Raw genomic sequence first — 14,104 nt, 5'->3', positions numbered from 1 at the left:
TGTTCCTCGCCTGTTCCTGATGTCTGTGATCCAGTCCTGATGTTCCTCGCCTGTTCCTGATGTCCTGTACCCCAGGTTCCTCGTCGCCTCCTTTCCTGGCGTGCCATGTTGTGGTCCGTGACCAGCCCATGGGTAGTGGCTGTGTAGGGCGCTCACGGTACAAGGCCATCTTCACCTGCGCAAGTACAAGCCTCCGGAAGACTTCCACTTCAGTCCTGAGTTGTCTTAGAATCCTTGCTTGCTTCCGTCCCGGTCTTCGGAGTTCCTTGCACTGCGTCTGTCCATGCCAAAGACTCTGAATGAACCTGTGCCATTCCAGCGTGGTCTGCGACCAGCCTAGGATGGACTGTGTAGGGCGCATCTTGGTACAGGCTTCTACCAAATCTTCGCCATGTTCCAGCTTTAGTTATTCCACACCTCGTCTAGAGCCTGCTTCACATGCAAGCATGGTCTGCGACCAGCCCATGGGTAGTTGCTGAGTAGGGCACGCTGCGTCGCAGTCTCAACCCAGTCCTTGATCCTGCTTCTGAATACCTTGCCTGCAGTACCTTGTTCCTGAGTCTTCGTCTGTGCACCCAAGTATCTCGTTCCTGAGTCTACGTCTAGAGTCTCTGTTTCAGAGCCTCCGTCTGCCCTCATCCTCAGTCCAGCCTGCTGCTTCTTGCCGATACCTTGTGGCAGGTCTGAAAGGGCTGGGAACAGTCGAAGGACTGTTCAATATCCAACACCATTGTGTTGGCTCCAGAAGCATGCAGGTCCGGCAGAGGATCAGACCGTCTGTCTCCACCCATGCTGGGGGACACGCCTCGCCTACCCTTGGCACTGCCTTGGAGTCTTCTGGGGCCGTGCCGAGGCCCAAGGGCACACAATCCCCTCAAGATGGGATCGCTCTCCTAGCACTCTCCCATCCGTAACAGAATGCAAGGCCTTCTCAACAGGAAGGCCTTCCGTAACAAAAACAAAGGAACACAGGGGGAGCACCAGCACAAGCAAGCCTGTAGCTGAGGCAATGCTGTGCTGGGCTCAGGGGTTCAAATCTTCAGAAGTTCCCGTGTAAATGCAGGAACTTCCGGTCTTGCCGGCAACACATCAGAGAGGGGGCAGAGCTTGGACGCGCTGAAGGTCAGCGCGTTCTGCTCCCGACAGAACCTGCTACGCCGCACTGTGGCACAGAAGCCTGGACCTGCCGCCGCTGACGGGTAACACACTGAGGAAACTGACCATTTAGTTCTATTCTTTTTTCTTAGCTTTTAACCAGTTCCCAATCCACAGTAAGACATTACCTCCTATCCCATGGCTTTTTAATTTTATGACAAAAGACTTCTGAAAATCCAAATATACTATATTAATCGGCTCACCTTTATCCACATGTTAAAATAATTTTAATAAGTTAGTTAGGCACCACCTCCTCGAAGATAACATACAAAAACAGTTGCACTTGATTGATCAAGTGACCTGGCATGTATTCCCATCAATGCAGCACAATGAGACTATGTGTGATTCTTCAGTGGAGTGCAGTATCATAGACCAATGGTTTATAGCAGCTGGTTGAGAAATGGGAAGCCACGGATCAAATCTCACTGACACCCCTTGAGAACTTGGGTAAGTCAATTTACCTTCCGTTCCCTCAGTTACAAACTGGGACAGTAACCTTCAAAGGGGTACACAAGTGCACATCGATACATATATATCGGCAAGCGCCCAGGGATATGGCAATTTTATAACAGACGCAAGTTGGCGCGCCCAACCACGCAAATAAATTTTTGGCTGTGTAAGTCAGAGAATTTTATAATTGGTGGGTGTCCATACCAAGACCAGTTCGCCCAGTATAGAGCTAGGTCCTCCAAAACTGCCTGCTTTAATAGTCTGTACTCCCCCCCAGTTACCCCAGACCCTTTAAACCCCTCAGAAATGGCATTTTTATGTACACATCTTCTATAGCAGAAGTAAAGTTATACGGCACTAAACCTGGGCGTGTGTCCATGCACGTAAGTATTTGCGTGCACATCTCTTGGCCTCACCCTGGAACACCCATGGCCCACCCACACCATGCCCCTTTTCTGATTCTGAGTGAGATATGCATGCAGCAGGAGATACCACGTATGTAGGCAGCTTTTAAAATATTGCGGGTGCATATATCGCTCACATCTCCCGATTTTGGCGTGCGTTGGGTTTTTAAAATTCACCTTTCAGATTATAAGCCCTCTGAGGATAAGGAAATTGCCTAGTGTACCTGAATGTAACTCACCTTGAGCTACAAATTAGGCATGAACTAAAAAAAAAAAAATCTTTGGAGAGTATTTATTGAACTCCATTCTCTTGAAAACACTCACACCTTATTTTTTCTCTCTTTTTTTAGGTTAAAATTCCATCAAATTCCATCTGTGAACTCGCCCATCTTATATTAATCCAAGAGCGATCCATTTCAATTGCCGGTCCATGCATTTGGAACACTATGCCTGTAGCATTGCGTTTAGAGTCAGAGTTTAAAGCTTTTTAAAAAGCTCTAAAAACATGGCTTTTCGAACAGGCTTATATTGATTATCTTGAAAAAAAGGACTAATTGGTTTAAAGAAACATTTTTACTTTTGTTTTATGTTCTTTTATTAATTGATTAAAAATTTTATTTTCTATCAGATTTAATTGTACCTTTTAGATATTTTAGTATGATTTTATGATTGTGAAACATGTAAACCGTTGTAATGTATATTATGAACGACTGTATACAAGAATCTTTAAATAAATAAATATATATATAATGGCTATAACAAATCCTTTGGTTCAAGCCCAACAACTACTTTAAGAGAGCTAATTGTAAAACAAAAAGCAATACAAAATTATATAATCATATCTATATACATACTCATACACCATGCATAACCAGCACAGATTCCTTTATTAATGCTCACAGGTGGTATATTATCTATAGCATTTTTAGAAAAATATTAAAAGCAAATGTAGTTTGTTGGAAGCATCTAAACTAGCATTTTCAAAAATTTCACATTTAAAAATAAAATGTATTGTTACTTACATTTTTGCTAGGTACACAAATAGGAGTTCCTTGTTTAACCTGGCCTGCTTCCACAATTACTCCCACGACAATTGGGTCCCGAGAATTGAAAACAAACTGAGGGAGTATTCTTATCTTACAAGGAAATACTGCTATATGCCTACAAGAAGGAGAGAGACAAAATACATTCTCACGATTAAACAATTTTATTTTAGCTGATCTACCAATATTTTACATTGAACAGTACAATGCTGATTTCACTGATGGGAATGAAACTGTGTAAAGTAAGTTTACTTACCTGCAAACAGGGTTCTCAATAGACAGTAGGATAAATCAGCCATGAATCAGCGTGGGTGAAGTCATTTGATGGCATGGTCACAAACGCAATTCTCAAAGCTCAGTAAAGGTCTTACCAAGCATACACAGGAGTTCATGTGCACACATACTACCTTGTGAGCCCTTCAATCTCTTCCAGAGATTAAGCTTCAGCGAGTAAGGCTAATTAAGAACATAAGATATGCCAAAGATCCATCAAGCCAGTATCCTCTCTCCAACAGCAGCCAATCCAAGTCACAAGTACCTGGCAAGTACCCAAACATTAAAGAGATTCCATGCTACTAATGCCGGCAACAAGCAGGGGCTATTCCTTACTGATTAATAGCAGTTTATGGACTTCTCCTCCAGGAACTTATCCAAACCTTTTTTTAAACCCAGCTGCACTGACTACCTTAATCACATCCTTTGTCAATGAATTCCAGAGCTTAATTGTGCATTAAGTGAAAAAGAATTTTCTCCAATTGGTTTTAAATGTGCTACTTGCTAACTTTATGGACTGCCCCCTAGTCCTTGTATTATCCGAAAGAGTAAATAACTGTTTCACATTTGCCCATTCAAGTCATTTCATGATTTTGTTAACCTCTATCAGTTTCAGCCATCTCTTCTCCAAGCTGAACAGCCCTAACCTCTTTAGCCTTTCCTCATAAGGGCATGGAACAGCTCCCCCTTTTTTTTTTATAATTTATATTTTGATTTATTAATTTACAACAAATGGAATAAAACAGGTATAATGTATATCAAAGAAAAACAATGAGGAAATATCTCCTAACTTAACTACAAGAAAAATACATCTAAGTCCACATCTTGAGGAAAACATCACTGCATTCCATGCCCTTATTATTTTGTTTGCTCTTCTCTGTACTTTCTCTAGTGCAAGTATATCTTTTTTGAGATGTGGTGACCAGAATTGCACACAGTATTCAAGGTGCAATCTAATCATGGAGTGATACAGAGGCATTATGACATCATCCTTTTTATTTGCCATTTCCTTCCTAATAATTCCAAACACTGTTTACTATTTTGATTGCAACAGTACACTGAGCTGACAATTTCAATGTAATAACAATGAAGCCTAGATTTTTTTTTCCTGGGTGATAACTCCTTATATGGATCTCATCATGTAATTAAAGCATGGTTATTTTTCCCTATATGCATCACCTTGAAACTTGGCCACATTATATTTCAACTACCATATGGACACTCAACTTTACAGCCTTGCAAGGTCCTCCTACAATGTATAACAATCCACTTGTGACTTAATTACTCTAAATAATTTTGTGACACCTGCAAATTTGATCACTTTGCTCATCGTATCCCTTTCCAGATCATTTATGCATATATTAAAATTGCAGATCCAAGTACAGATCCCAGAGGCACTCCATTGTTTACCTTTTTCCACTGTGAAAACAGACCATTTGATCCTACTCTACTTCCTGTCTTTTAACCAGTTTGCAATCCACAAAAGCACATCTCCTATCCCATGACTTTTTAGTTTTCTTAGAAGCCTCTCATGAGGGACTTTGTGAAACGCCTTCTGAAAATCCAAATACACCACATTTACTGGTTTGCCTTTATCCACGTTTATTCATCCCTCCCAAAAAATATAGCAGATTTGTGAGGCAAGACTTCCCTTGTGTAAATCCATGCTGGCTATGTTCCATTAAATAATTTCTATATGTTCTGGGATTTTATTCTTTATAATAGTTTCCATGATTTTTCCTGGCCCTGAAGTCAGGCTTACCGGTCTATAGTTTCCTGGATCACCTCTAGAGCTCTTTTTATATATTGGAGTCACATTGGCCACCTTCCAGTCTTCAGGTACAATGGATGACTTTAATGATAGGTTACAAATTATTTGTAAAAGGTCTGAAATTTCATTTTTTTTTTAGTTATTTCAGAACACTGGGGTGTTTGCCATCCGGTCCAGGTGATTTGCTACTCTTCAGTTTGTCAATCTGGCCTACAACATCTTCCAGGTTCACCTTAATGTGGGTCAGTTCATCTGAATATTCACCCTTGAAATCCATCTCTAGAACAAACATCCTCCTCAGCAAATATACTTGTTTTCTCTGTCAACAAGCAGATATGACTTAGCTATGATGCATGGGGATGCTTATAGGACAAGCTGAAGGTTGCACTGTACAGCAACTACTGAAATGGATAATCTGGAACCCACTATTAGAGAGAGGACTATTGGGTGAACAGGTTATGCAAAACTGCTTGCCCAAAGTTACTATCCCTTTGTGATATGTTGTTAAGACAGTAGGAGGCTGTAAAGGTGTGAATTAACAACCAGATAGCAGCTTTGCATATGTCTTCAGTGGAAGTAGCCCCGAGCTGAGCCACTTTTGCTCACTTGATGAGCTTTGAAAATCAGTAATCTATACGCTAGTCAGAGCATAACAGTGCATTATACAGTCAGCTAGCTGAGTTTTTTTTTGGAACTTGCCTTTCACAGTTTATTGGAATCAAAGGATATAAAGAGTTAAGAATCTTAACCGTGAGGATGAGTCCTCAAGTAATATGCTATGCCTTTCTTGCAGTCCAAGGAGTGAAGAACCTGTTTGTGTGCATGGAGCTTCAAAAAAACAAACAAACAGCTAGCATGACTAATTAAATGTGGAATGTAGATACTATCTTTTGAAAGAACTTGTGGTGAAAACCTACAGATATGGTAACTAGAAAACCAGAGCCTGTAATTTATTCACTCTTTGTGCTGAAGTGATGGCAACAAGAAATATTTTCAGGTGAGATATTTTCAATTTCCACAAACCTGTGAAGTTCAAAGGGAGGTTTTATGAGTTGAGCGAGGACTACAATGAGGACCACATGTAAATTTACTGACCAGAGGTTTGGAATACCACAATCCTTTTATGGACTTTTATACCAAAGGGTGGAGAGAGATCAGAGTGCCTTCTACCTTCTGCTAAAACGCTGCAATAGCCCTAAGATCAATTTTGGCCAAAAGGGTGCTAAGTCCCAAGGACAATAAGGAGGAGTAACTTAGTGGTTAGAGCAATGGGCTATGAACCAGGAGACCAGGGTTCAAATCCCACTGTCGCTCCTTGTGACCTTGGGCAAGTCTACATTGCCTCGGGTACAAACAGATTATAAGTCTTCTGGGGATAGGGAAATACCTACAGCACCTGAATGTAATCTGCTTTGAAGTGCTGAAAAAAGTGCAAAAAGCGGAATATAAAAATCTAAATAAATAAAGCCTGAAGTTTACTGACATTTCTGGCTGAGGTTACTGTGACCAGGATTATTACTTTCCAATATTTGAGTGAGGCAGTCTCCAATGGTTCAAAGGGTGGCTTCATCAGTTGTGTCAGGATCACATTTAGCTACGAAGGAATAGAAGATTTTATAACTGGTGGTTTAGTAGGCATAAATCTGACAGTAATGGATGAATGGAGATATGCTTACCCTCGGTTTGAACATGGAAGCTGCTATAGCACAGAGATGTACTCTGATCAGGTAGCAAGGACAGATTCAGAAAGTGAGAACAGATAATTTAGAAACTCTTGGTTTGCATGTGAACGGATCCAAATTGTTGTGTTCACACCATGTGGAAAACCTATATCATTTGAAACCATAAGATATTCTAGTTGAATGTTTTTTTGCAGACACCAATATGTCCTCCATTGCTTTAGGTAACAAGTCTTATCACTGAGCATTTCATATTCAAGTTGTCAAATTGAGGGAGTGAAAAATCAGATGAAATAAACCTCCTTCTTGAGGTAAGTATGAATCTGATCCGAGAGGTATCAGAGGATTACTTTACTAGGTAAGTGAACCCAACTTGTCTGGGCTCTGTTGGAGTTATGAGTATCAGACGGGCCCGGACCTTCAGTACTTTTTGCACCATTCAGGCTTTCAAGGGAATAGGTGGAAAAGTGTACACAAATTTTACATTTCAGTTGAGCAGAAAAGCATCCTGACTGGATCTGAGTTTGCTGGAAAGAATGGAGCAAATATTTTCTAGTTTTCTGTTTGTTATAATGCAAATAGGGTGATTGCTGGAAAGATTCCGCTAAGGCAATCTGCCAATGTATTAGAGATTCCGGGAAGGTAAGTTGCTTGCAGTATAGTTTGATGTCTGTATGCTTCTTAGCATAGAGTCCAAGATCCCGTACCTCCTTATTCGTTCATGTAAAACATGCCAACTTGATTGTTTGTTTGGACAAGAATGTGCTTTCCTTGAAGGAGGCAAGTGAAAGTGGTTAGTGTGTACCTTATCACTCTCAACTCAAGGAAATAAATTTGAAATTGTTTCTCCAAAAATGATCATGTCCCTTGAGTTTGAAAGGGACCTGTTTGGGCCCCCCAACCCTTTGTAGAGGCATTCATTACTAAAGTTATTTGGTGAGGAGCTTGATACAGCAGTCCTTCCCTTCATTTTACAGGATCTAGCCACCAACTCAATTCCTGGTTCATTTCTGTTGAAATCTGGTTGTTAGGGGCTGAGTCATCTGGTCCCACTGGAAACAAAGGCCCCCACTGTAGGTGATGTATATGCAGGCAATCAACAAGATTGTGTTGATTGTTGTTGCTATGTGACCAAGAACAACCAGCAGTTGATCTGTGTTCAACAGTCTGTAAACTAATGCCCGGAGAGGTTGAGCTCAATCTGAAGGAAGGAAATCTCTATCCATGCCCCAATGAAATTGATTTCCAGAGATGGAATCAGAGTAGATTTCAAGAAATTGACAAGGAAACCTGGTGAATGTAAAAGATGCATCAAATTTTCCAGATAGGTTAGACCTACTTCCTGAGAATTCTCATATCATGAGCCAGTCATCAAGCTAAGAAAAGACCCGGATGCCCTGATGGCAAAGGCTACACTTATTACAGCTAGGCATTTGGAGAAGACTCTTGGTGCAGCTGAGAGGCCAAAGAAGAGCACTTTGTATTATTAATGAGAATATAGGTACTGCCAATGGGAGGGATAGATGGGGGATACGAGCATAACTATTTTTTAGATCCAGAGTGCACATCCACCCCTTTCTGGATGAAGGGAAGGACTGTATGGAGGGAATTCATTTTAAATTTCTCCCGGAGTATATACTCGTTCAGGCTTCTTAAATTCAGAACTGGTCTCAGTCCCCTGAGGTTTTGGAGTCTGAGGAAATAGGAGGAATAGAATGCCTGCTCATGGAGTTGGGGAGGGACTGTTCTGTCAGCCGCTGTTCAAGGAGTGACTCCACTTCCAGGCGGAGCTATGTTGAATGAGACAACTGGATTAAAGTCTGAACAATGGAAAGTGCAGGAAGCCAGGAGAAACGCAAGTGGTAGGAACCAAAAAACACAAAGGAAGGCGATCTATAAAAGCCGTCAGGATGAACAAAGGGATAGATGCCAATAGTCTTATAAATTCCTTTATTGAAGTGGAGACACAAAGTTAGCCCGACTCTGGCCGAGTTTCGCCGTATCAAAACGGCTGCCTCAGGGGTTTTTCTAGCACTGGTTTGTCAACCTGTCTAAAGCCTCGCCCACCACGCTGCTTGGAGTTACCCTGGAGTCGGCGTGCCTCACGTGGGGGCGACGTAGTGGTGATCTTTGGTGATCTTGTGCTATTCTTCTAGGTAGTGGTAGATTCTCCCTCCCTATCGGAGAGAATAACTACTGGGTCTGAAGAGTTGTCAAAAATTTGGCCCAGGCTTGGGATAGATCTGCTGCACTGCTTTAGACTGATGGCGTGCTGCTGAGCGCAAGTCAGAAGTTGCTGTTGCAAGGTAAGGCAGCATCCAGTAGCGCTGGAATTGCCGGAAGGGGTGTCTCTGGAAATAAGGTCTTTTAAAAGCACGGAATTGATGCCGTGCAGAACACTGCTGCTCCAGTCTCATGGACAGGGTTCTACACATTGTGACATGTTACTTTACCAGAGCTACTTTTTCTCTCAGCTTATCTCCAAAGAGGTTATCACCGACATAGTCATGTAGGCTACTGGCTCTCAACCAGGTCATGCGGCAGGCTGCAATAGATTTTGCTGAGGATCTTGAGATGGTATTGAATGTTTTGTAGATCAAAGACAGCATATATACTCTTTGGCATCTAATATTCGCTGAAGGTATGTGATTCAACTATCATCTGTCTGAAGAAACAGCTTCAGTTTTTGTACACACTTGTAAAAATACATAGGATTTACTAATACTGGGTCAGATCAAAGGTCCATCAAGCACAGTATCCTGTTTCAACAGTGGCCAATCCAGCTCACGAGTATTTGGCAGGATCCCAAGGGGTAGTTAGATTCCATGCTGCTTATCCCCGGGATAAGAAGTGGATTTCTGCAACACCACCTTAATAATGGTTTATTGACTTTTCCCTCCAGGAACTTGTCCAAACCTTTTTTAAACGCAGCTACACTAACAGCTTTCACCATGTATGTGTATTAAACATGGAGCTTTGAAACATCTTTTTGCCAAAGTTGTCCAGGAGCCCGGGATCTTTCCCTGGCAGTGTATCTGAATATATTCTAGTTTTCTTCGCTCGATTAAGAGCTGATTCTACCACTACCAATTGATGGGATAACTGTACTCTTCTGAAGCTTGGAGATTTTTGAACTCTGTACTTGGTTACTTGAGGTCAAATTTCCTTGCTAGTGGGGCACAGGAAATGGGGTTTTCCCACATTTTCAGTTGTAAATCTTGCAGGATATGATGAACCAGTATCACTGCTGGATCTACTGGAGCTTCCAGAACCTGAAGGCAGCCTAAGATGTTTGCATGAGGGTCTTTGCTCTTATGTACATTCACTTCAAGAGATTTTCCTAATTTGTCCAAAAACCTGGAGTAGGAAAAGGATTCCAAGGAAGTTGAGTGTTCTGGAAGTTGGGGGGGGGGGGGGGGGGGGGGATGTTTCGAGGACAATTCGTGAGGGAAGTGAGGGAACACTGATCCAGGTCTCCAATGATTAAAGCTGATCTTCAGTTGCCGTGGAGGAGAGAACTCCTGGTGCATTACCCTTGGAGTGGCTAGCGTCTGCTGCATGCAAATACTGTGAGCTAGAAGCTCCTTCAGGGGTTCTGATGGAGAATCCACGTGTATTGGAGATTTTGGAACTCTTACTACCACATTAAGGAGAAGTGTACAATCAGTTTCAAAAACATTACAATCATAAAAAACTTTTTATTTACTTAAATACCTTGTAAATTCAATCAATTAAACTATACTTATAGACAAAAATAAAGATAATTACATGTATAGTACATCAAACATATAGAACATATACATAAAAAAGTACCAATCATCCATACATTCCACACACGCACACTATATAAAAACTAAATAGAAAAAAAATCCATCAAAATATATTACAATTCTTCAATTCATCACAAACTAGCTTTTCAAAGCCCCTTGAATTGGCAGATGAGTGATAATATGAATGTGTGGAATCCTCCTCAAGGAACAATCACAACTTCAAAATCGCGAACTCTTGCTAAATGGGCGATCAGATCTTCAGTTTACCCTGTAGATCTTCATATGGGAGATCGTTCCTAAATAAATATGCTGAAATATAATCCTTGACTGAAAGCAAAAATCCCGACTAGAGCCCAAGTTTCGCCTCCAAAGAGAGGCTGCTTCAGGGGAACTAAAATATAAAGAGATTATAAGTAAATAACCAAAAAAGAAATTTTTACAGTTAATTCTTTAAATTTTGATATTTTCTCACCCAACAAAATTTACTCACCAGCTCGTGACAATCTTACACGAAAGGAGGAACAAGGAAAATATTTAAAGCATTTTAAATACAAATTTACATCATTACCCCCAATCGGCAAGGGCCTTTGTTACATGCCTTGGCTGTGCTGAGACTGCCCACAAAAAATATAAACAAACAGAAAATATTTCACACAGTTCAATCATATACATTTTGCCAAACCACCACAGAGTCTTCATGGAAGTAAAGATGACATCTTGGAAAGGAAAGGTTGAATGGCATTTATATTTTATTTGGTCATCAACTTTGCTGCTTGGTCAAGTAGCTGATGTACCCTCTGACCTGGGGAATGTGATGGAACTCCTCCTGATACCAAAATGGAATGTTGCACATCTTCTAGGCTTTGTAGAATTTGCACTGGTGACTAATTGGAGGCAGCAGAGAGCAAATAGTACCTGGTGCTTCTAGATGCAGACCTCGTGACAGCAATTTAATTGGCAAGAATGCTCTAGTAATTGGTGGAAGGTGAATCATATCCACTTCTGCTCCAGTGAAGAGCCTGCCCTGACCTGCATAAAGCTGTGTCAGAAGATCTGCAGTATTGTGCATCAATGCTTCCAATGGCTTAATGGGCAAAGGCATTGAAGGGTTATGCTTTGACGGCGCCAATGCATCCTAATGTGTTAATGGTGCCAAAGCATCAGATTTTCTATGCTTCTTTGGTGCTCGATGCTCTGAAGGTTCCAGAGTGATGTCTCCTTTTCTTCAACACATGGCAGCTATGTTTACTTGACCCTGAGGATTCACCCTATTCTACTAATGGGAGAGATATTTTAGAGAAGCTGGTGCTCAACTATTTCCAGTGAGGCAGAAGAGGCTGAACTTCAGGAAGAGGACATACTGTGGGGCTTCTGTGAAATTTTACAGTGTTCCTCTATTTTTCAGGCTCTGGATTCTTGTGTTCACAGGGCCATCTATCCAGAGTTGTAACTATTTGCTTGTTCATGGTCTGGACCCAGGCAGTGGTAGCAGAGTTCATGTCCACCTGCAATGGACATTTTCCTGCCATACACAGTCTTTAAAACCCACTTGCTAGGGCTTTTTTCTTGGAAGACATTCCTACAAAAAAATCTTTTTTTTCTTTTTTTTTAAAGTTTGCACTGAAAAGTGATGTTTGTGGGCTGCTAAGGCAGCGAGGCAATTTTAAATATAGTTATGGAAATTTTGTAAGAAAAAAAAAAGAGAGAGAAGAGGTGCACATCTGTGCTAGTGCTCAAACAAAAAAAAGACTGTGGGGGCTCATAAGGCAATGCCCGATTGGGAATTCCCACACATGCTCAGAAGAACAAAAGCTCTACTAGCTGTGAAAGAGCGGTCAGTTCCAAGCCATGAATGACATCACCCAGGTATTATGGCTAATTCAGCCCTACTTATTGATAGAAACCAGATAAGTCGCTGGTTTTTCCTAGTGACTGAACATGGTTACCTGTTGTCCATCTGGTTCAAGATTCTCTTGCCTTAAAGTGACAGAAAGCTCTCTAAAACCAAATGGATGGCATGTAGCTCTAGAAGATTGATTTGCAGATGACTCCTGTAATGCACATGATCCTTGGGTTTACTTTGCTCAGGTGTGTGCCCCTCAGCCCTTGATGGAAGCATAAGTGGACAGGGTCACAATGTGCTGGGAAATGAAGTGAGACACCCCCCTTTTAGAATTTCCAGGTTCACCTACCACTGAAGAGATGCTTGCATGTTGAAAGTCAAATATTTGGTGGGATAACTATTAATAGAGCTGATCCTTCTGGCTTCTAAGGGCCCATTTAAGCCCAGACGAGTCAGAACCATACTATCGCTTTTAACTAAACTGCCCATGAAGTACTACCAAACTTATCAATCAACCTTTAATGTTACTCAATGTTCTTCTGTTAGCAATGTTAACAAGCAATTTCCAATGTTATTTAATGTTAATTGTTTCTCTGATGTTTTAATGTAAATCGTTGTTATAATTGTAAACCGGAGTGAAGGCTGACACCAAACTTCGGTATAAAAAAACATTCAAATAAATATGTACTGCTGCAACCATGTGCCTGAGAAATACAGGAATGCCTTTGCTGACCCTTGGTCCTGCTGTAGAAAAGGCCATACTAAACCCTTCAGCAATGTGGCTCTTTCAAGAGGAAGAAACACTTTCTCTTGAACTGAGTCTATCCAAATTCCTAGGAACTGAATTCTCTACGATAGTGGCAGGTTGGGTTTGGAAAAGGCAACCAGTAAACCCAGGGACTGGAGGTGCTTGATGATCCATTGTAAAGGACTCCAGAAGCTCTGATGGAGATGGACCTGTAACTAATCAATCATTCAGGTATGGGAATATGCAGATGCTCTGTCAACAGAGCTGTGCCACTACAACCACAAGGCATCTTGTGAACACTCTCAGACCAAAAGAGGAGCACCTTGTACTTTCCACCACGAACCTGAGTAACTTCCACTAGGTGAGGTGAATGGGAGTGTACGCATAAGCGTTTTTCATATGCAGAGTGCACAATCAATCCGGTTGAATAAGGAAAAATTATCTGTAGGGAATTCATCTTGAGCCTTTCAACTTGTTCAGCTTCCCCAAGTCCAGCATAGTTCTCAATCATTGAGACTTCATGGGTACTAGAACATATTGGGAATAGAATCATTGGCCATGCTCTTGTGAAGGGACAGGCTTGATTGCCTTCTGTTGAAGGAGTGAGTCCACCTCCAGCTGCAACTGGATACATTGAGCTGAAGCCCAAACTCTGATGAATTGGAGAAGGGCAAGAAAAACACATTCAGGACCCACTAGTCCCTGGTGACATGGATCCACTTTGGAAAGAAGGACTGAACCCTTCCCCCACATCCCCGAGGAGATGGGCCTCAAGGATGTAGAAAACTTGTCTTGGGTTTAGGGTGCAAATGCTGCTGAGCCTGCAGTTGATGTCTTTCACTCTGCTGACCTAGCAGACTGCAACGAAAGAATGGAAGGAACTTGATGATGCTGAAAAGGGCGGAAAGAACATCTTTGGAAGAACAGACACTCGTAGGACCAGTACTGCCCCCATTGAACTGGGCTGG

At 41.6% G+C, this 14,104-nt stretch overlaps 1 protein-coding gene across 1 annotated transcript in view; it reads right to left on the bottom strand.

Moving 5' to 3' along the window:
* EIF5B (eukaryotic translation initiation factor 5B) overlaps positions 1–14,104 on the bottom strand; it is a 346,296-nt gene that overhangs the window by 38,353 nt on the left and 293,839 nt on the right. The window contains exon 22 of the mRNA XM_029604785.1: positions 3,032–3,170. Within this exon, the coding sequence (XP_029460645.1) occupies positions 3,032–3,170 (139 nt within the window). The remainder of the gene's footprint in view (positions 1–3,031; positions 3,171–14,104) is intronic.

Source organism: Rhinatrema bivittatum, chromosome 5, assembly GCF_901001135.1.
Source record: "Rhinatrema bivittatum chromosome 5, aRhiBiv1.1, whole genome shotgun sequence".
Lineage (NCBI taxonomy): Eukaryota > Metazoa > Chordata > Amphibia > Gymnophiona > Rhinatrematidae > Rhinatrema > Rhinatrema bivittatum.
The sequence above is the reverse complement of the archived record's forward strand: the minus strand, read 5'-3'. Positions and strand labels throughout refer to the sequence as shown.